Below are 22,400 nucleotides of genomic sequence, written 5' to 3'. Positions count from 1 at the left end.
CCGTTTTTTTCTTTTCCGTTTACGGGCTGTTTTTTGCGTTCCGTATACGGAACCATTCATTTCAATGGTTCTGCAAAAAAACCTGAATGTACTCTGTATGCATTCCGTTTCCATATTTCAGTTTTTCCGTTCTGTTAAAAGATAGAACATGTCCTATTATTGCCCGCAAATCACGTTCCGTGGCTCCATTCAAGTCAATGGGTCCGCAAAAAAATGGAAAACATACGGAAATGCATCCGTATGTCTTCCGTATCCGTTCCGTTTTTGCAGAACCATCTATTGAAAATTTTATGTCCAGCCCAATATTTTCTATGTAATTATTGTATACTGTATATTCCATATAGAAAAACCGAACGGAAACAAAAAACGGAACAACGGATCTGTTAAAAACGGACCGCAAAACACTGAAGAAGCCATACGGTCGTGTGAAAGAGACCTAGGCCTGAGCCTCATCATAAATTAGGAGCTTTCTCCGCCAGTGCAGAGGGGAAACAAAGCTGGAGTAAAATGCCGGTCTTTGTAAATGACCCCCAATGGCTCAGTCTAGATGATATGGTGAAGAGATGTACACTCTTGTCTAGCTCTAGACCAGGGATCAGCAACCTTCAGCACTCCAGCTGCTGTGAAACTACAATTTCCAGCATGCTCCATTCATTTCCATGTGAGTTCTTAGAAGAGCAGAGCAAGTATGCATGCTGGGAGTTGTAGTTTCAGCTGGAGTGCCGGAGGTTACCTACCCCTGCTCTAGACCAACTATTGATTGGCTTACTTTGAGACTAGGGATGTCTCATCAGCAACAGTTCTTCACCTGTGAGGGGCTGTCCCTGCAAGTGAAGAAATGCCCACCTGCCTCCTGATTGTCCGGGCCGGACGTACTGAAGGCTGGTTGATGTTCTCTTCACGAACACCAGATGGAAACGACCATGGTAGCTAATGGCGCCCAGCACTATGACACCCAATGTTGCTCCTGTATGTCTCCACATTATCCAGTCCTCCTGCACGCTCTGATGCGGCCATCGTTAGTACCGCGGCAGAACCTGCTTTCACCACTGAACACTGTTGTTTGCCATCGATGGCCGCATCAGAGTTTGCTGGTTATCAATATCATGAGATAGGACAACCCTTTTAAAATCTACACTTTTGCTTGTCTGCTCTGGCGTCACAGGTTGGTGTCAGCAAGCACCTATTATTACTGGATCGGGGGCCCTATATTCTGACAGATTTTGGGGGGAGAGGTAGTGATGGGGGTTATGACTCGTCCTAGAACTGCATGTCTATTATCAGAATGGCTCTGCTTGTAGGATAATAAGCCCATGTTATGGGATTGCTATTTATGCTGATCTCTATGGGTACTTTCACACTAGCGTTAAAGTTTTCCGGTATTAAGTTCCATCATAGGGGCTCAATACCAGAAAAAAAATGCTTCAGTTTTGTCCCAATGCATTCTGAATGGAAAGCAATCCGTTCAGAATGCATCAGGATGTCTTCAGTTCAGTCCCTTTTATGGTATTTGGCTGGAGAAAATATCGCAACATGCTGCAGTATTTTCTCCGGCTAAAATTCCGGAACACTTGCCGGATTGCCGGCGTTATTTTACATTGAAATGCATTAATGCCGGATTCGGCCCCAAGTGTTCTGGAAAAACAGATCCGGTTTCCTGGTCTGCGCATGCGCAGACATTTAAATCTGTGAAAAAGATAAATACCGGATCCGTTTTTCCGGATGACACCCGAGAGACGGATCTTGTATTGCAATGCATTTGTCAGACGGATCTGCATCCGGATCCGGAAACAAATGCTATTTGTTTGCATACGGATTTCCGGATCCAACAGGCAGTTCCGGCAACGGAACTGCCTGCCGCAATCCAACAACGCTAGTGTGAAAGTACCCTATAAGCAGTCTTGTAATCTAGATGTCACATAGTTCAGGTTGTATGAAATTGCGTTCACAATTTGAGGAATGTGAAAAGTCTGTCGGTCACGTGGTCTGTGTTACGAGTATACCGGATGCATGAGTGCGCGCCCCACACAATGCCCCTCTTCAGGAGCAGTTTTATCTGTCCTCTGATGTTAACTCTCTCTTCTGTCAGTCCCCATTCACAGCAGACTCCACTGTCTAGTACATGGCATGTTAATGTAATTTTATCCATGTGTATACTGCTGGGGATGTGCAGGCTCCTTTAAAAGGCTCCTTCATAGCGTGTATTGGGGGTCATTTACTATGTCCCTGCACATCAGAAGCTAGCGTACAAAAGTCACAAACCTTCACTTTGCAGTGTTCTAAAATTTAATTGCACCTAAATTCCCTAATAGTGCCCATGTCTTGAATGTGTTTAATGTATACCAATAAAATGATGTTTATTCTGCGCCCCTTTTGTATGTTAATGAATGGTTTCAAGTCAAGAACAATGGCTCTTGCATCCTCCGAGCCAGGCTTGCCGTGTCCAGATCCTGCCTCCTGCCCCTTGATTGACGTTTCACAGCTGTGGTTACAGCATTTCATACACTTTGCTGGTAGTCTACAAGGCCTCATTCACATTTCCGTTTTTCACTGACGTGCGCTGTCCGCATTTTCCATGGACAGCACAAGTACCCATTTATTGCGACGTGTCCTGCCTGCACAACTTTTGTCTCCGCTCAAAAATCTTCTTCTGAGCGGAAACCTAACAGACCCCATTATAGTCTATGGGGCCCGTGGGCTCCGTTTGGCACAGTTATGTGCCGAATCCGTCCTTTCCATTTTCCTGCCCCTAAACTGGGCAGGAGAATGGTAAGGCTGGCTGGTGATGTGAACGAAGCCTTAGGGCTCATGCACACGAACGTGGGCTGGCCAGGCCCATGATGCGGATTGCAAATTGCTGACCGCAATGCACGGGCACTGACCGTGGGGCAGCCACATGCGGATGGCGGACCCATTCACTTGCATGCACTACTTTTTTGCGGTGCGGAGGCACGGACAGAAAACCCACGGAAGCACTCCATAGTCATGTGAATGGATCCACATCCGTGATGCGGGAGGCACATGGCCGGTGCCTGTGTATTGCGGACCCGCCATTTGCGGGTCTCAATATGGCCACAGCCAGGCAACGGCCGTGTGCATGATCCCTTAGGCCTCATGCACACGACCGTTGTGTGTTTTGCGTTCCGCAAATTTCGGATCCGCAAAACAGATGGCGTCCGTGTGCGTTCCACAATTTGGGGAACGGCACGGACAGCCATTAATATAACTGCCTATTCTTGTCTGCAAAACGGATAAGAATGGACAGGTTATATATTTTTTGCGGACCACAGAACGGAGCAACGGATGCGGAAAGCACACTTAGTGCTGCTGTCCGCATCTTTTGCGGCCCCATTGAAATGAATGGGTCCGCCTCCGAGCCGTACGCTGTGGTTTTTCCGCACAAAAATCCTCGTGGGACAAATGTGTGTAGTCCGCAACCTGTGCAGGTAGCCTGAGAAACCAAGCAGTTGGCTTTTCCTCCGATGGCGCACCTTGCTGTTCCCGTGCAGTGTGTGACACGTTGTTATGACAGCAGCGTGGACATATAGCCTTGTTCACACTCTCACACAGCCATCTGTCAGACCATTGACTGCAGTTCCTTGTAGCTCGTGTTGTATTTAGCGTGTGGAATTTTAATACCTGTGCAAGTTTAAACTTGTGTCGTGAGAAAGTGAACGGCAGAATTATTTTGTAATGGTTAGATTAGCTATACTGATTAAAAATGGGTCTACCCTTGTGGGACTGTACATACATGCCAGCAGTGTGGTGTAGATACATTCATTGCCCTCATGTTACATCAAAGGATGAAACCAAGAGTCAGATTAGTCCTTAAAGGGGTTATCCTAATAGTGCAAATACCCCAACAATGCCTGGGCCCCGGCATCCGGGTCCCTCCAGATCCCTGCATGGCCACCGCTGCAGCTCCAATAGCAGGCTGGGACGGGAACAAGCCTCCCTAGTGTCACACCCGATGCTAGTCACCATCGTGGCTTGGATAACCTTTTTTTTATGTTTTTTTTTACAGACCCCACAGTGTGGCTAAACCCACTGTGGTTATCATACTTACCTGATCCCCACCACTGGGTTCCGGCTCCATTGCTGCCCCAGTGGCGCTGCAGGTTCCAGATTTTCTCTTGTCAACATCCGGACACATTGCACATGTTGTATGGGTGACGCGTCACTGCAATGACCAGTGATAGGCTGCCGCGGCCACATGCCCTGCTTGAAATTGGATGCTGACTCAGTGAGATCTGGAACCTGCAGGACTGTCAGGGGAGCCATGGAGCCGCAACCCAGTGGTGGGATCAGGTAAGTATAATCACCTCTGCGGGTCTGGCAACAATTCCGGCGGTCTGTAAAAAAAAAAAAAAAGAAAACAACTCATAAAGGTGAACTGAACCAGTCCCTTTAGGCCTCTTTCACACTACCAGGTTTTTTCCTCGTTTTGCGGGCCGTTTTTTGCATTCCATATACGGTCAGTATACGGAACCATTCATTTCAATGGTTCTGCAAAAAAAACAATGTACTCCGTATGCATTCCGTTTCCGTATTTCAGTTTTTTCCGTTCCGTTGAAAAATGGAACATGTCCTATTATTGCCCACAAATCACTGGCTCCATTCAAGTCAATAGGTCTGCAAAAAAAACGGAACACATACGGAAATGCATCCGTATGTCTTCCGTATCCGTTCTGTTTTTGCGGAACAATCTATTAAAAATGTTATGACCAGCCCAATTTTTTCTATGTAATTACTGTATATGCCGAACGGAAAAAATGGAAACACAACGGAAACAAAAAAACGGAACAACGGATCCATGAAAAAAACGGACCGCAAAACACTGAAATAGCCATATGGTAGTGTGAAAGAGGCCTTAATCACACTTGGCCTTAGGCGTCTTGCACACACAATGCATGGGCACCGACCGTGGGCCAGCCGCATGCGGATCGCGACCCCGTTCACTTGAATGGGGTCCGCGATCTGTCCGTTCCGCAAAAAGATAGAACAAGTTTGTTCTTTTTGCGGAATGGAAGCACTCCGTAGTGCTTCCGTTCCATGGTTCCGTTCCGTTCCGCACCGCATCTCCGGATTTGCGGACCGATTGAAGTGTATGTTCTAGTCTAAATTTTCTTGTAGTATTAATTGAGGGTAGCGCCTCTTTTAGACTGAACAACGCCCATCTACCTGGGACTTCTGAGCAGAGTACTTATGTAGCTGGTTCCTACACTGCCCTGAAAACTGTAGCCTTAGGTAAGTCCATGAGAGGCAGTGTATTAGTGTTAGGGACCCATCTGCGGAAGCCACGTTGACGTCTGATAGATGGGCCCGACACACGTTTGATCAAATATGTGTGTTGAGAGCTTCCATTGACTCATTTATAGTAGGTTTGATAGCACTTTTATTTAGAATGATCCCCATTGTTTGTATGTATAATGGTGTGCAGCCATTTTCTGTATTATCATAGCATTATATTGATTTATGATCCTATGTAACCCTTAGGCCTCTTTCACACGGGCGAGTTTTCCGTGCGGGTGCAATGCGTGAGGTGAACACATTGCACCCGCACTGAATCCGGACCCATTCAGTTCTATGGGTCTGTGCACATGAACAGTGATTTTCATGCATCACTTGTGCATTGCGTAAAAACCGCAGCATGCTCTATATCAGGAGTGGCCAACCTGAGGCTCTCCAGCTGTTGCAAAACTACAACTCCCAGCATGCCCAGACTGCCTACAGCAGGGCATGGTGGGAGTTGTAGTTTTACAACAGCTGGAGAGCCGCAGGTTGGCCATGCCTGCTCTATATTGTGCATTTTTCACGCAACGCAGGCCCCATAGAAATGAATGGGGCTGCGTGAAAATCGCAAGTATCCGCAAGCAAATGTGGATGCGGTGCGATTTTCACGCACGGTTGCTAGGAGATGATCGGGATGGGGACCCGATCATTATATTATTTTCCCTTATAACATGGTTATAAGGGAAAACAATAGCATTCTTAATTCAGAATGCTTACAACTTGCTTGCGGATGCAATGCATTTTTCACTGAAGCCCCATTCACTTCTATGGGGCCAGGGCTGCATGAAAAACGCAGAATATAGAACATGCTGCGTTTTTCATGCAACGCAGAACTGATGCGTGAAAAAAAACGCTCATGTACACAGACCCTTTGAAATGAATGGGTCAGGATTCAGTGCGGGTGCTATGTGTTCACGTTACGCATTGCACCCACGCGGAAAACTCGCTCATGTGAAAGGGGCCTTACTGATGGAAATCACTGACCAAACACTGGTGTGTAAATAAGTCCTGACACTGGAGCGCCCCTCACGGGCTTCTGTCCCTTCTTCTTGGTCTCGGTTTCTGAGCTCCTCCAGCACTGGTTAGTCTTCTTTCCTCTCTTACATCATTGAAAGCTGTGCCCTGGCTGCTGTGCTACTATCAGTTATAGTTTGCGGTGACCAGGGACATTGTTTGTGAATGACTTGTGTGTTTGCAGGTCTTTTCCGTATTTACATTGTCAGGCTGCAGCCATTCATCTGCTGAGCGGCACTTCTCACTTACTGTAATAATGTGAGCTATAAAAGAAGTGTCATTTAATGTGTAAAAAATGCACATAAATCTGCACAATTTATTGCAAAACAGGAAAGAAACCTGCCAGTTGTGGTCAGGAGGCGGAAGAGAGCGGGGACAGCGAGTTTCATTGGACCCCTCTTCCTCGTAGCACCGGCGTATTGCGGATTACGTGTTGTTTTTTATGCAGATTCTTGTGTGGAAAAACCATAGCGTAAGGGCTTGTTCACACGACGATATGGCTTTTCCAGTGTTTTGCGGACCATTTTTCACGGATCCGTTGTTCCGTTTTTCCGTATGGCATATACAGTATACAGTAATTACATTGAAAAAATTGGGCTGGGCATAACACTTTCAATAGATGGTTCCGCAAAAACGGAACGGATACAGAAGACAGAAGGATGCATTTCCGTATGTGTTCAGTTTTTTTGCGGACCCATTGACTTGAATAGAGCCACGGAACGTGATTTGCGGACAATAATAGGTCAAGAATCAAAATGTAGCGGAACCGAAATGCGGACATATGGAAACGGAATGCTCACGGAGTAAATTCATATTTTTTTTTTTGCGGACCCATAGAAATGAATGGTTCCGTATACGGACCATATACGGAACGCAATAAACGGCCCGTATACGGCACGCAAAAGAACGTTTGTGTGAACGAGCCTTAATACAGCACCAGGAACGTGTATGCGATCAGACAAATCTCATGGACGCTTTGCTTTTTTCTTAGGTGTGGAAAATGACCTGACGTGTGGATTTTGAAATCTGCAGGATGTCAATTATTTGTGCAATTAAAAAAAATATATCATTTGTGTGGATTTCACTAATTTCAATGAAAGTGTGAGGTCCGCTGCAAATCTGCACCAAAAACAGCAAGTAACACATGCTTTTTGGTGCTGATCTGGTTCGGAAACGCACAGAAAACTACACGGAAATCTGTGCGGATATTCTGTTAGCAAACCTGTACTGAACGCCATCCCCGAAGTGACAGCACCCCTGAAATCGTCAGGTCTGTCGCTACACTGCCCTCAGGGTGGCAATCAAAAATTTACTTCATGTGAATGTCTTAGGCCTCGTTCACATCTCCGTTTATGGATCTGGCAGGCTGCCGGATCCTCTACTTCACTGCCAAATTCCCATTGACTGGGGTCTGGCAGTGATCCGGACGATTTCCAGCATAAATGCTGGGTTTTAGCCGCTGCATGCAATGGTTTTCTTCTGTTAGGCATGTCTGGCGGGCTGTTCCTTGATGTCTGGATCCAGCACTGCCGGACTCTAGCTGACACCCGCCGGCCCCATTCACTATAATGGGGAGCGGCAGAGATCTGGCTGCAACCTGGCAAACATGCCGAGAATCGGCTGGATGAAAAATGCAGTGCGCAGCACTTTTCAGCCGGACAATTCTCTGCATATCTGCATATCTATTATAGTGAATGGCTACTTTCACACTGGCGTTTTGGCTTTCCGTTTGTGAGATCCGTTCAGGGCTCTCCCAGGCGGTCCAAAACGGATCAGTTTTGCCCTAATGCATTCTGAATGGAAAATGATCCGCTCAGAATGCATCAGTCTGGCTACGATCCGTCTCCATTCCTCTCTGGCACACAATGTAAGTCAATGGGGACGGATCCGTTTTCTATGACGCAATCTGGCACAACAGAAAACGGATCAGTCCTCCATTGACTTTCAATGGTGTTCAAGACGGATCCGTCTTGGCTATGTTAAAGATAATACAAACGGATCCGTTCTGAACGGATGCATGCGGTTGTATTATCTGAACGGATCTGTCTGTGTAGAACCATGACGCGAGTGTGAAAGTAGCTGATCTGCAACACAGTTGTGAAACACGCCTTACAGATTACTGATTTCATAGTAGGTCTTTTGGGCAGAAAGCAGAGGGGTCAACGTCTTTTCTCCAAGTAGAAAGTGAATTCGTAAAATGCAGAATCATAAGTCATCAGTGTCTCACGTGGTGCAGTAAGATCTCTAGAAGATTGCAGAAGTGAAGACTCCACAACCGTTACTTGTGCGGAAATACCAGTGTTCTGAAGACTGTGTGACCAGATGTTCTTCTGGATGACTTCCAGCTGAAATAACAGAGTATCTCAGTCCTTCGCCTCCCTGCCGCTGGAACCTCGCCAAGATCTTCTGTTTCTATTATTTAGTTATAATCTATAGCGTTTATTTTCCTTGTATGGATTCCCCTATTTCCGTCTTTCTAATATTATATGACTGTTTAAGGGTACTTTTTCATCTGCGGCAGCGTATCTAGCAGGCTGTTCCGGCAAAGAGCAGCCTTCCGTTTCCGTCCCAGATTTTACAGTTCACCGCTGGATCCCCATTGGCTATAACGGGGGCCCAGCCGACAGCCAGCATTTGTCACAGATGTGAATGTACCCTAATTTAGAAATGAACATGAAGAGCAGAAATGTGATTTTCACAGACAGACAAAATCTTATTTAACAGGTTAGGCTGCGTTTACATCTCCGTTACAGATGTCACCCTAATCCACCATAAATTCCAGCTGTCAGCCGGACAAACCTGGCATTTATGCAGGAAAGAGGCCGGATCCCATTATAGTTAATAGGGATCTGGCAGTGATCTGTTAAATCTGGTAATGCCGGATCTGGTGAACACCGCCAGGCTGTTCTCTGCCGGAAACGTTCAGATTTGCATCATGCAGCCTTAGCTAGTCATTGCTTTCTGATAACCCCTTTATACCATGAGGTGGTCTTGAACCTGGCTCCTCTAGTCCTCCATCTCTGGTGTGGTACACAAATTTCTATGAAGGTGGATGTTCCCTTAGATACAAAATTGAACCTATGAGATAAACCTCAAGGTGGCTCATATTGTGCATTATGAATGTACAGCACTGAGATGTTCGAAGGTTTTGCTTATACCGTGTCACCGCTTTCCATTTGTTTTACACATTTTACAGTTTGTTTTTTTTTTACAATAAAAAAAATAATAAAACTTGCGAGGGCCGGGGATGGTATGTAATTTTTCACAGATGTTTGAACAGGTACAGTATATTTTACTTCTGGGGGCTCCCCTTCATAGGAAGCTGGGAACAAAGAAGCTGCATAGAGGCACCAAAGGGATTGCAATACAGTTTTGTACTGCTGACTGTGCAGGAGAGTTAAAGGGACGCTGCCATCAACCGCTTTTATCACATTAATAAAACTGATGGATTTCTGGTTATGATGTTTTTGAAGTCTACTTCCTGTCTTGGCTTTTTAACTTCCTCTTTGTTTTTTGATGAAGATGAACAGTAGATCAGTCATACTGTTATCCCAATCCTACATCCACTATTATAATAGTGGATAACATCTTCCCCTTAGGCCCCTTTCACACGAGCGTGACGGATTAAGTCCGGATGCGTTCAGGGTGCGTTCAGTGAAACTCGCACTATTTTGCAAGCAAGTTTAGTCAGTTTTGTCTGCGATTGCGTTCAATTGTTCAGTTTTTTCCGTGCGGGTGCAATGCGTTTTGATGCGTTTTTCACGCGCGTAATAAAAAACTGAAGGTTTACAAACAACATCTCCTAGCAACCATCAGTGAAAAACGCATTGCACCCGCACTTGCTTGCGGATGCAATGCGTTTTTCACGCGGCCCCATTCACTTTTATGGGGCCAGGGCTGCGTGAAAAACGCAGAATATAGAACATGCTGCGATTTTCACGCAACGCAGAAGTGATGCTTGAAAAACAACGCTCATGTACACAGACCCATTTAAATGAATGGGTCAGGATTCAGTGCGGGTGCTATGCGTTAACGTCACGCATTGCACCCGCGCGGATAACTCGCTCGTGTGAAAGGGGCCTTACAGCAGCAGTAAACTGACTATAGGAGTTTCATGTCTCCATGTTCGCCGCTACAGAAGGACAGTATTTTGTATTTAATTTTCAATGGTATAATACTGTCTAAATGAAAAAGAAAAACACAATTATTCTAAACAACTTTTTTTTATAAAATATTGAGTAAAAAAAAAAAAAATCTCTTTCTGACAGAAGTGTTCCTTTAATTATACTATTAGGATGTGTATGGACGTCGTGGTTTACATAAGAGCTGTCCTACAGCTGCAGCATGTGAACACAGCCGTGAGGCTTTTGTGACGGCTCAGGATCCTCCCGTGGCATAGTAAGGGATTTATATTTCACCAGACCGCGCTGTGAGACAAGAAATACATTTGATGATGTGAAAAGTACCACCTCAGGAGAAGGTTCGCTGCAGAGTTCACTGTCCACACTGAGCCCATTATGTCCGTGCCAGATACACTGGATAGAGATTCCCAGGGATTCCTGCCTCTCGGATCCGTCGGCTGCGTGCAGCTACTCGGGGTGGAGTTACTGATGTGGTTTCAAAGATGCTTTTGAAACACAACAGGAAATTTATGCTGAGGACAAACACTAAACTAAAGCATGTGTTGTGTTCTGTTAACTGTGCTTTATTAACCACCCAACAGCCGTCCATTATTACTTTTCTGCTTCGGGATTTTTCCGCTTTATTATGAAGCTCTGTGAAAAAAACATGAACATTGCTAAATATGGAGCAGAACTGGAGAGTAAATATGATTCCCTGTGGGGTATATGGAGCACAGGTGGGGGACAAACATCAACACTCAGATTGACGTCATCATTTATATTCCCAACCATTTACATATGGACTGTACTAATAACCACCCCCAGTATTGCAGTCCTGGGACACAAAGGGCATCATGGACTGAATAACTATAGTCAGCCGGCAGCCCTGATACCACCTGTATCCGAGGACTGCCATGACATCCTATGAAAAGCTGTGACAAGGGACAGTCACTTTAATCCCCACCCATGTAATAAAATATACACGTCCATATAAATATTTCAGATTTATTAGTGAGATTTTTCATCAATGTTTCATTTTCCGTTCTTCTGAAAGACGGACGCGGATGACAATCTTGTGTGCCTCCGTGTTTTTTCACGGACCAATTGACTTGAATGGGTCCGCGAACCGTTGTCCGTCCAAAAAAATAGGACAGGTCATATTTTTTTGACGGACAGGAAACACGGATCACGGACGCGGATGACAAACGATGCACTTACCGAGTTTTCAACGGACCCATTGAAAGTCAATGGGTCCGCAGAAAATCACGGATGCACACAACGGTCGTGTGCATGAGGCCTTAGTATGTAATTGATAAATAAATGCTAATAATAATACATATTCTTCCTTCCCCTCAAAGTTTCACTTTGTGTCTTCTTCAGGGAGCATGCCGAAGAAGCAAGAGTCATAGTAAATGTTGATGAAAAAATAGCACGGATCAGAAATATAAAGGTACTGTCATTCTCTAAAGAATTATGATTTGGTGTAAGTGTTGCTTTAAAAAACTCCTCGTCATATGCCCGATGTCAAACTGGTAGAGGTTATTCCCTGATTGATTGCATTGACTATAAGGCCTCGTTCACATTTCTGCATTTTTTGCGGACAGCACACATACCTATTGATTTAAATGTGTCTGTTCACATTTCAGTATTTTTTTCACTGACCGTGGGTCAGTAAAAAATGAATCACGGGGACATGCACTACTTTGATCCGTGATGTGGACCAAGCATGCCCATTGAAGTCTACAGGTCCGTGAAAATCAGTGACACACATCCGTTTTTCACTGAAGACTAATAGCAGATTTTTTGGAAATTAAAGGGCTTCTACCACCAGAAATACTGTTATGTAGCTGACTGATATAGCGATGCGCTGTCAGCACTACATACCGGTATGTTTCTAACATTTGTCCCTGCAGCCGTTTTTGTAAAAAAGCTATTTTGTTATATGCTAATGAGCCTCTAGGTGCTATGTGGGCGTAAAATCAGCACCTAGAGGCTCCGTCCACTCACCCTTTATCCCGCCCAGGTCCCTGTTCTGACCGCCCCGCTCCTCTTGATTGATGCCACAGTCCACCGCATCGTTGACTAAAGCCGCGCCTGCACAGTTCACTTCTGTCTTTGGCGCAGTGAGTGAAGGCCGCTCTCCTGATGCCGGCTTCCTCACTGTGGCTTGGTCGGCGCAGACGCAGTGAGGAATCCGGCACCAGGAGCGCATCATTCACTCACTGCACCTGCGCCGAATACAGAAGTTAACGGCGCAGGCGTGGGATTTTTCATGCGATGCAGGGAACAGTGACATCAATCAAGAGGAGCGGGGCGAGCAGAACAGGGGACCTGGGCGGGATAAAGGGTGAGTGGACGGAGCCTCTAGGTGCTGATTTTACGCCCACATAGCACCTAGAGGCTCAATAGCATATAATAAAAGTGCTTATTTTACAAAATCGGCTGCAGGGACAAATGTCAGAAACATACGGTTATGTAGTGCTGACAGCGCATCGCTAATGTCAGTCAGCTACATAGCGTTATTTCTGGTGGTAGAAACCCTTTAAGTTTTAGCTGAGCAACGTCGGTGAATTGCGGATGATGCACGGATGGTAAAAACGGACAAACGACGGATCCTTCACGGACAGCTTCACTGATGAAACACGTAAAAAAAAAATTCACAGACGTGACACCGACACGGAAATGTGAACGAGGCCTAAGCCTGTGATGACTAACCTCCGGGAAACCAGCTGTGGTAAAACTACAACTCCCAAGATGCACATTTGCTTGGCTGTTCTCAGAACTCCATAGAAAAGAATGGAACATGCTGGGAGTCGTAGTTTCACCACAGCTGGAGTGCCGGAGGTTAGCCATCACTGCTATAAGCATTCACTGAAAATAGTGGATACCCATTGTATTCAGTAGAAGACCTGTAATTATTTTCTCACTACTGAGGTGTGTTTATATCATGATTGCTTGCATTTCCATTAAGCCGGCTCCTAGCAGCTGTCAGTGGGAGACATCATGAACCACCTTGAAAGTTATATTGGAAATACCCCAACTTTAGACTGCTGCAGCTGGAAGTTGCAGTATTTCCCAAGTGTTTTAAGACGGTGCTTCTCAGTTTTCAAGCTGTCATGACCAGTGATTCTGACACTGAGGATGGAAAGTCTGAACAAGTATTTTGAGGATCTTGTGATGTTCCAGCAGTCAGAGGACCTAGGATCATGTGTTTTGGTGGAAAACCCCTTTAAAGTGGTTGTCCGGCTTCTAAATAGGTCATTAATATCAGTTGGGTAGGGGACAGACACCCTTGAACGGAAGCTGAGCTGCAGTAACCCGGCACAGCCACTATGCAGGGGATGAAGTCTTACTTTTGCTTCTGGAGTTGTACTTTCTGGGGGAGCCGGGTGTCGGACCCCAAAATGATCTGATATTATTAATATCAATATCTAGAACCCAGGCAACGCCTTTAAACCAAGTGTGTATAATGTGCAATGTGCTGTTTACTATCTATATATATTATCTGTCACCAGCGACCTCACTATCAAACTGTTTGCATAGACACATGGCCGTGGTTCAGCTGATCGCTGTTCTTCTGATCAAACTGCAGTCAAATGCATTGAGAGTCCTCTCCATGATGTGTGTGAGCTCAGGAGTTCTCTCAGTGTATTGTACTGCTGGCTTGTGGGGGCACAGCATCAGAATACAGGGGAGTATGAAAATAAAAATTACCTAACTGGATTTGGTGTCACAGTTTGGGGATGTTTCGGAGCTGACAGGTTCCCTTTACCAAGGTGATCTCACTATGCAAGCCCTTCTGGGGCCTACCACCTAAGCAGTGTACAGAGAAGGCACGGCTCTGCCTAGATCACTCGGCTTTTAATCCTCCATAGTTTTATTAGTTCCCAAAAGAAAAGCACATTCTGCTTCTCCTTAACAGCTGCTGGCACGGGTATTCTACATCACTGCCGTGCATATTACTGCCATGGCTGAATGGCAGCAGGACATTTCTCACCTGTTATGTATGGGGTAATTGTTGGCGGAGAACTCTGGGGACAGCACAGAATTTCTCTTGATTTGTAGACTGTGGATGTCATTTAAAAGTTAGGAGATTTTCAGACTGATAAAAGCCCAGGAATGCCATCAGCAGCACCATTGTATTCACCAAGATCACCCTACATCGTCCTCCTCGGCATCCTCCCCTTTTTTATCTTCTTACACTTATCACTTTTCTCCTCACTGCCCCCTTCCTGCCTGGATTGCTCCCCATCTTCCCTGGACTTTGCTTTCATTCTCCTCTATCTTAGACCTTTTAGGCTCTATCCAGCTTTAGCTTGTTCATAATTGCTTTGTCTAAATGTAGGTAGGTGGTCCTTCTCAGGGAATGACGGATATTTTCGTATGCACACCTATGCAGGGAAGACTGTCAATTACTGATAGGTGCGCCCACATGGGTACTGGGCTCCGAATTAGCAGAGATGTAAACAAAGAAAGAAGTTTTTAAGTTTTGCTGAATCATTTTCCAATAAACTATCGATCAACATGGTGCTTGCAAATTGCACTGCATTTATTGGTGACAGGTTCCCTTTAAGCGTCCTTTTTACGAGACCTCATACATTTTTAATGAGACTGGGGTCAAGGACACTGCACTGTAAGGAAGTCCATAACTTTAGATCACCCTGTATTACAGACCCATAGACACTATTTGGCGCCTCAGTACAGAATGGAGGTACACCATGGGCCTAAAGTGCTGGTCTTTTCCTGTATGCGTAGGTGGCGACTTAAAGGGGTTGTGTCACTTCAGCAAATATCATTTATCATGTAGAGAAAGTTGATACAAGGCACTTACTAATGTATTGTTATTGTCCATATCATCTCCTTTGCCGACTGGATTCATTTTTCCGTCAGATTATACACTGCTCGTATCCAGGGGTTACAACCACCTTGTAATCCAGCAGCTTGGTTGTGCTTGCATACAGTAGGAAGCAGTGGTCTATGCCCGCTCCCACACTTTTTTCTATAGTGTGCAAGCACGTCCACCGCTGCTGGATTGTAGAGTGGTCGTAAGCCCTGGAAAAAAGCTGTATCTAATGTGATGAAAAAAAAATGAATCCAGCCAGCAAAGGCGGCAATATGGACAATCACAATACATTAGTAAGTGGCTCGTATTAACTTCCTCTACATGATAAATGCCACTTGCTGAAGTGAGACAACCCCTTTAAGGTCTGGACAAACGTCTACTAATTTGAAATGCCCCAACAGGTCTGTAATATGTTCAGCATGTGGATGATGGGACACATTTTGATAATAACGGGAATATGTGAATGGTCTATAAATATTTGTGACGCTATTAAACCCAGGGCAGTTTAAAAAGATTTGGAAACTGTGGTTACCATTTTGTTAAAATCTTTAAATGTAGCCAGGTCTGGAATGTGTAACATGTCACCTCTGTGAATTTGATCTTCCATTGTTAAAGTAGAGAAGGGGTCAGCAGCCTCTCTAGCTGGCATGCAGAATTTCTGGCTTCTGAGTTCACCTTCCCATGAAATCTGATTAGAAGATTTTTCTCCTTTCTTCTTCCTTCAGCGCTTCTGTCTGCAGTCTTGAGTCTTACAATGTTTCAATAGATAATTTTTTTTTAGATACGTTTACAAATGACTACAATGCCCTATAACCGTGACTGATGTGACAGTTGTAGTCTATATCATAGAATGGCAGGTGATTGCAGTGTGACATTTTGTATGCTTTGTAAATACAGTATTTAGGATGCAGTTAAAGGTAATTGTAGCACATATATCTTTGGTTATAAACTGCACATTGCTTGGAATGACATCCACATACGGTATTTGTTTTGATGCATGTTCGTCCTGCGTGTCTTAAAAATTGACCTAATGCTAGCAGGCCATTAAAGGGGTTTTCCAGGATAGGTCATCCAAGATAGGTCATCTGTGGAGGGTCCGACACCTGGGACCGCTGCCAATTAGCTGTTTGAGAAGGCACCAGCGCTCCTGTGAGCGGCATGGCCTTCTCCGTTCTCACCAAACATAGCGCCATACATTGTACAGCGGCTGTGCTTGGTATCGCAGTTCAGCCCCATTCACTTCAGTGCGGCTGAGCACGATACCAAGCACAGCCGCTATACAGTGTACGACACTGCGCTTGGTAAGCACGGAGAAGGCCATGCCGCTCACAGGAGCACCGCTGTCTTCTTAAACAGTTGATCTGCAGGGGTTCCAGTTGTCGGACACCCACCAATCAGTTACTGATGACCTATCCCTTTTAAACAATAGATAGAGATCTGGAGCAACAAAATCCACATGTGAAAATCTGCAAAATTTCCAACACAAGCATGCTGGAGATAAAAAAATAAAATAAAAATATAATCCACAGCATGCTCTAATTCGTGTAGTGTGAAAACCACACCAAAATCTGTGACAATTGCATCATCTTTGAACTCCCTCTGACTTCTTAAGTACTGTAAGGCAGTCGCCTATTTTTGTAATCGAGTATTCTATTGGATAATCCAACGATTAATCTAGTACTCTAATTAAAAAAAACGAATTAAAAGAACGTCTTTCTTTATAAAAACTCATCAGCTGCCTCAGTGCCTTCCATTCCCCCCCCCCCAGTGCCTTCAGCTGCCCCCCCAAGTGCCATCAGCTGCCCCCCCCAGTGCCATCAGCTTGACGATGTACTATGACCTGACGATGTGTCAGGATATAGTGCAGCGCGATTTCTTTTGTGTTAAATTACTCTATTCAATTGCGTAATCATTTCATCCCTAAAAGAGAGCAATATTAGGATCTGTTACAGGATCCATGATGGCTCTGTATGATCCAAAGAATAAGGGGGTTAGTCAGCACATCCCAATGCGCAGGTGCAAGCTGCCATGGCTAGAAACACACAAAAAATACAATGCAACAGCACTCTGCAACCCAAATAAAGTGCACTCCCTGAATTTCATGGCGGCCAATATGGCATATAACAGGTAGCATTTAGTGTTAGGTTCCCGTCTTACAGAGATCGCCTTGACGTTTGCAGACGGGCCCAAATGATTTTGTACAACATGTATTTCTCATGAATCTCAAATTTGCTAAATAAGCTAGCATTAGCACCAGAATATCTTCTATAACTATGGCATTATTGTACTTTTATTTGGTTTGCAGAGTGCTGTTGCATTGTATTTTTTTTTCTGTATGATCCAAATTATTTTGTCCCCTGTTAGTTTTACATCGGGTATTTCAGGTTTTCTTTTTTCGCTGGATACAATGCTGACGCCTGACAGAAAAGAATGTGAATAGGTTCTTACAAACCAAGAAAACAGAAACAAATCATACTAATGACAGACTAACTAAGTACCTCTTGTACCTGTTCAGTAGACTGATATTTATATTGCACAAACAAGAAAAGTATTTATTTCAGTATAAGATAGAATTTCACTAAAATCAAAGCAATGCAATTCCTATTCAGCATTTTATTTTGGCCTTTTTCCCTTGAGAATCTTCCAGGTTTAATTGCCCTGTTAAAACATCTTCATTTTTGGATCAGTGATAATGTCAGACCAGGGACTTTCAATGTATATATGTCTTGTGGAAGTGTTTGTAGCAAGTTGATATCAGTCATTTAAAACAATGTTTATTCTATGATGACTTTGCATCATCATATACCTCTATGGCTTCATTCACATCACCGTTCAGCCTTTCCGTTCTCCTGCCCCGTTTAGGAGCAGGAGAACGTAAAGGACAGAAAGGCACATAACTGACGCCAAACGGAGCCCTTAGGACCCCATAGACTATAATGGGGTCCGTTATGTTTCCGCTCAGAAGATGATTTTTAAACGGAGACAAAAGTTGTGCATGCAGGACTTTTCTCTGCTTCAAAATCCTCTTCTGAGCGGAAACATAACGGACCCCATTATAGTCTATGGGGTCCTAAGGGCTCCGTTTGACTCAGTTTGGCGTCAGTTATGTGCTTTTCCGTCCTTTCCGTTCTCCTGCCCCTAAACGGAGCAGGAGAACGGAAAGGCTGAAAGGTGATGTGAATGAAGCCTAACATATATATTAGTACAACCTTAAAGTGCATCTGTCAGCAGTTTTGTACCTATGACACTGGCTGACCTGTTATATGTGCACTCGGCAGCTGAAGACATCTGTGTTGGTCCCATGTTCATATGTGTGTCTGCATTGCTGAGAAAAATGATATCTTAGGGTACTTTCACACTAGACGCAGGACGGATCCGACAGGCAGTTCACCCTGTCGGATTCGTCCTGCCGCTATTTCGCCGTGCCGCAGGACCGCCGCGCTGTCCCCATTGACTTTAATGGGGACGGGGGCGGAGCTCCAGTGCAGCACGGCAGTTCGCGGTGAGAGGCTGCCGGACTAAAAAGTCGGACATGCAGTACTTTTAGTCCGGCGGCCTATCGCCGTGCACTGCCATGCTGCGCCGGAGCTCTGCCCCCATTATAGTGAATGGGGATGGAGCGGTGGTCCGGTGGCATGGTGAAATAGCGGCAGGATGGATCCGACAGGGTGAACAGCCTGTCGGATCCGTCCTGCCGCTAGTGTGAAAATAGCCTAAATATAGGCAAATGAGCCTCTAGGAGCAATGGGGGCTTTAAACCTAGAGGCTCCGCTCCCTCTGCAATTGGCACACTCTCTGCACTTAGATTTACACGGCCAGGCAGTGTAAAGGCTCACTAAGACGGCTGTATGCTGTCCGCAAAAATGCGGATCCGTTTTTTTGCGGATTAGATGCTGTCCTATTCATTTCTATGGGGCAAAAAAATGAAACATGTCCTATACTTGTCAGTGAAAATCAGGACATAGCCCTATTGAAGGCTATGAATCAGCAAAAAAATGAAATGCAATCATCTTTTTTGCGGACATGCTGAACTGTCCGCAAAAAAACGGATCCACATTTTTGCGTACAGCATATGGCCGTCTGAATGAGCCCTAAAAGTGATCATGCCTGCAACAGAGCTGTTGCCATTACACTAAGAGGCTCAGCTCTCTCGATAACTGCCGTGACCTCTGCACCGACAGGGCTAGGTATGATGACGTTTTCACTGCTTGGTCCTATTAATCAAAGTGCAGAGAGAGCAGCAGTTGCAGAGAGAGCAGAGGCTCTAGGTGTAATGTTAACACCCCCTTTGCTCCTAGAGGCTCATTATTGGCGCATAAAATAAAACTTCATTTTTCTCAGCAGTGCGGGCACATATGGAAATGGGACCAACACAGATGTCTTCAGCTGCCAAGTGCACATGTAACAGGTCAGCCAGTGTCATAGGGACAAATCTGCCGACAGATGCCCTGGTGTTATAACATTCACTTACTGTGAAGGTGTTCACTAAAATAAGTGAAATGAGACACTATGGTAGTAAACCACAACTATAGGGAAAGTCTGCTTTTAGGCAGAGCGCAGGCATCTGTTTTCCTCATATCATGGTAATAAAGAGAACAAAGAGGTTATGTAATGGAAACATCTGGATAAGATTAGCCTCTACAAGCACGCTGCGAGTATTGGTAAGGCTGCAGGTCTACAATGCAGATTTCCATCATAAATTGGAGAGCTCAATGCATAGTGAAAAGTGGCAGATTTCTTCTGTATTTTTACAAGACACTTCACCGTTCCAAGTAGCGCACCTGCTGAAGTGTACTATCAGGTTGCCGAAAAATGCACCGCCATAATGTGGCACATTTCTGAGGTGCAATGTCGCATCAAGTTTCGATCCATAGGTTGCAATGCGTTAAAATTGTGCTAATATTTTTGGTGCCAATTAAGGCTACTTTCACACTTGCATTTTTGCCTGATCCGGCAGGGATCAGCAAAAGCTCTTCTGTTACCGATAATATAACCGTCGGCATCCGTTATGAACCGATCCGGTTGTATTATTAACAAAGCAATGACGTATCCGTCATGAACACCATTGAAAGGATCCGTTTTCTATTGTATCTGAGAAAACTGATCCATCCCCATTGACTTGCATTGTGGGTCATGCCGGATTTGCTCCGTATCCCAGGACAGAAAGAAAACCACAGCTTGCTGCAGTTTGCTCTACGGTATGAGAACGCAACCAAATGTAACGGAATGCATTCTGGTGCACTCCATTTCGTTCAGTTCCGTTTTGTCCCTATTGACAATGAATGGGGACAAAACAGAAGTCTTTTTCTCCAGTATTGAGATCCTATGACGGATCTCAATACCGGAAAATATAAACGCAAGTGTGAAAGTAGCCTAAGATAATTGGTGGTATAAACTTAAAAGTGTCTTGTGATCCACCAAATTTATTATTCAACATGAGCCACTGTGGTTAATTTGGCACGTCTTCCAAAGGAAGCCATGCGTGTTACTAGAAGTTGACAAGCAATCATCTGGAGACTATCGTTTCACAGACACCACCTCACACAGTTACAGTTGTGCAAACTGCCCATACATGTTCAGTAAAATGGGGCAATGTTCTTTCAGGGAACATTCTTTTAAAGAAAGATCTTTCATCCACAAATGATCGTTCTTTACATGAAATTCTATTGGACTGAAATGTTAAAAATGGCCGACTTCTTTACCGATGATAATAGTCTCTTATTGGTCGGCTGAAACTATTGTTTGTTCAGTTTAACCCAATGAATGTTCTTTTCGGTTGAAATCGTCCGTTTTGATCAACATTAGGCCACCTTAATAGTTGTCTTAGCATGTGTTCAGTTCCAGGAGTTACGACCACCCTACAATCCAGCAGTGGTGGCTGTGATTGCACACCATAGATTTGCCGGATCTAAAAACCTGAATTAAAGACGCAGATGTGAAAGTAACAAGTACTTGATTTTTTACCACTGAGGAAGGAACAATAAGTTCCGAAACATGTCTGGTGGTCTAGGCTTGATTAAAAAATAGAAGGCAAAAGGTCTACAACTGAGGTCCGCACATTGATCTCACACACGCCGTTATCGGCGCGGCAAAATCATCCAAGCCGGCAATGAATGGATCAGACGGTGAACACGGGCTGAGGAGGAGGACTGCATCGTAGCCGGACCCGTGAGTTGTAAATCCCAACATGTAATGAGTGCCTATAACGAGAAGTGACATACTGGACATCCAATATTGAGATAACCATAAGTGCCTGTTATAAGACAGCGGGAGTATACTGGCGCCCTATGCCCTATAGTGAATATAAGAACGGTGCCAATATTATTAGGACCCGATAAAAGCAATATAAGGGTCACTCTGGACTGATATTAAATAGTGGAACAATTCATACTGCACCACTAGCCCCAGCATAAGTATAAACAGCACTAACCAGTTGGATGCTATAGACCTTATTCAAAACATATATGCCTACTATGGAATAACAAAGCCGAACCTTGTATTATTTGTTTATGCGTGAGCGTCGACCTTTTACCCAGACCTATGCAAAGTAGATATAGGAGGAATGATTGCTACCAAAATTGTTCCTCCATCGTTCAGTTCTGTTGATTATTGGCAGCACACGCTGTGATTACACAGCGAGATGTGCTGCCGATATTTGCATCATTCATGGTGATGAAAGAGCAACGACGACAAATGAGCCTTTGATCGTTTATCGTCAGCACGATTATATGGGCCCATTATCTGGAACGAGTGTTCCTATGAACCCTTGCTCCCAATAATTGGCCCAGAAAGTGCTCTGTCCTTTTTATTAGAACTCTGTGTTGTGCCGTTCCTCTCTTATTCCTTCTGGAAATATAGGAATAAATGAATAACTGGGTGCTACCATTCACCAGAACTGTCTACACAGTCTAACATGTTGAATCAGTACTGACAGAAAAGGACAAACTGTATTGACCACCAGAACTGAACACTTGCACCAGATTTGTCCAACTATTAGGGCTGCTCATATGCATGAGATAGATGTCGTCCAACTTCCATACATGTACATGCTTGGCTCAGCCGGTTCTCTATAGAGAAAGTGGAATATTTTACTACCAGACTCTTCTGGCAGTAAATTATCACCTAGGTAC

At 44.6% G+C, this 22,400-nt stretch overlaps 1 protein-coding gene across 1 annotated transcript in view; it reads left to right on the top strand.

Annotated features, from left to right (window-relative positions):
• STARD9 (StAR related lipid transfer domain containing 9) overlaps positions 1–22,400 on the top strand; it is a 155,529-nt gene that overhangs the window by 5,784 nt on the left and 127,345 nt on the right. The window contains exon 2 of the mRNA XM_044271258.1: positions 11,808–11,877. Coding sequence (XP_044127193.1) covers positions 11,808–11,877 — 70 coding nt within the window. The remainder of the gene's footprint in view (positions 1–11,807; positions 11,878–22,400) is intronic.

The sequence above is a fragment of the Bufo gargarizans genome, chromosome 11 (genome assembly GCF_014858855.1).
Source record: "Bufo gargarizans isolate SCDJY-AF-19 chromosome 11, ASM1485885v1, whole genome shotgun sequence".
Taxonomy (NCBI): Eukaryota; Metazoa; Chordata; class Amphibia; order Anura; family Bufonidae; genus Bufo; species Bufo gargarizans.
Note: the sequence above shows the minus strand (reverse complement) of the source record. Positions and strands in the feature narration are given on the sequence as shown.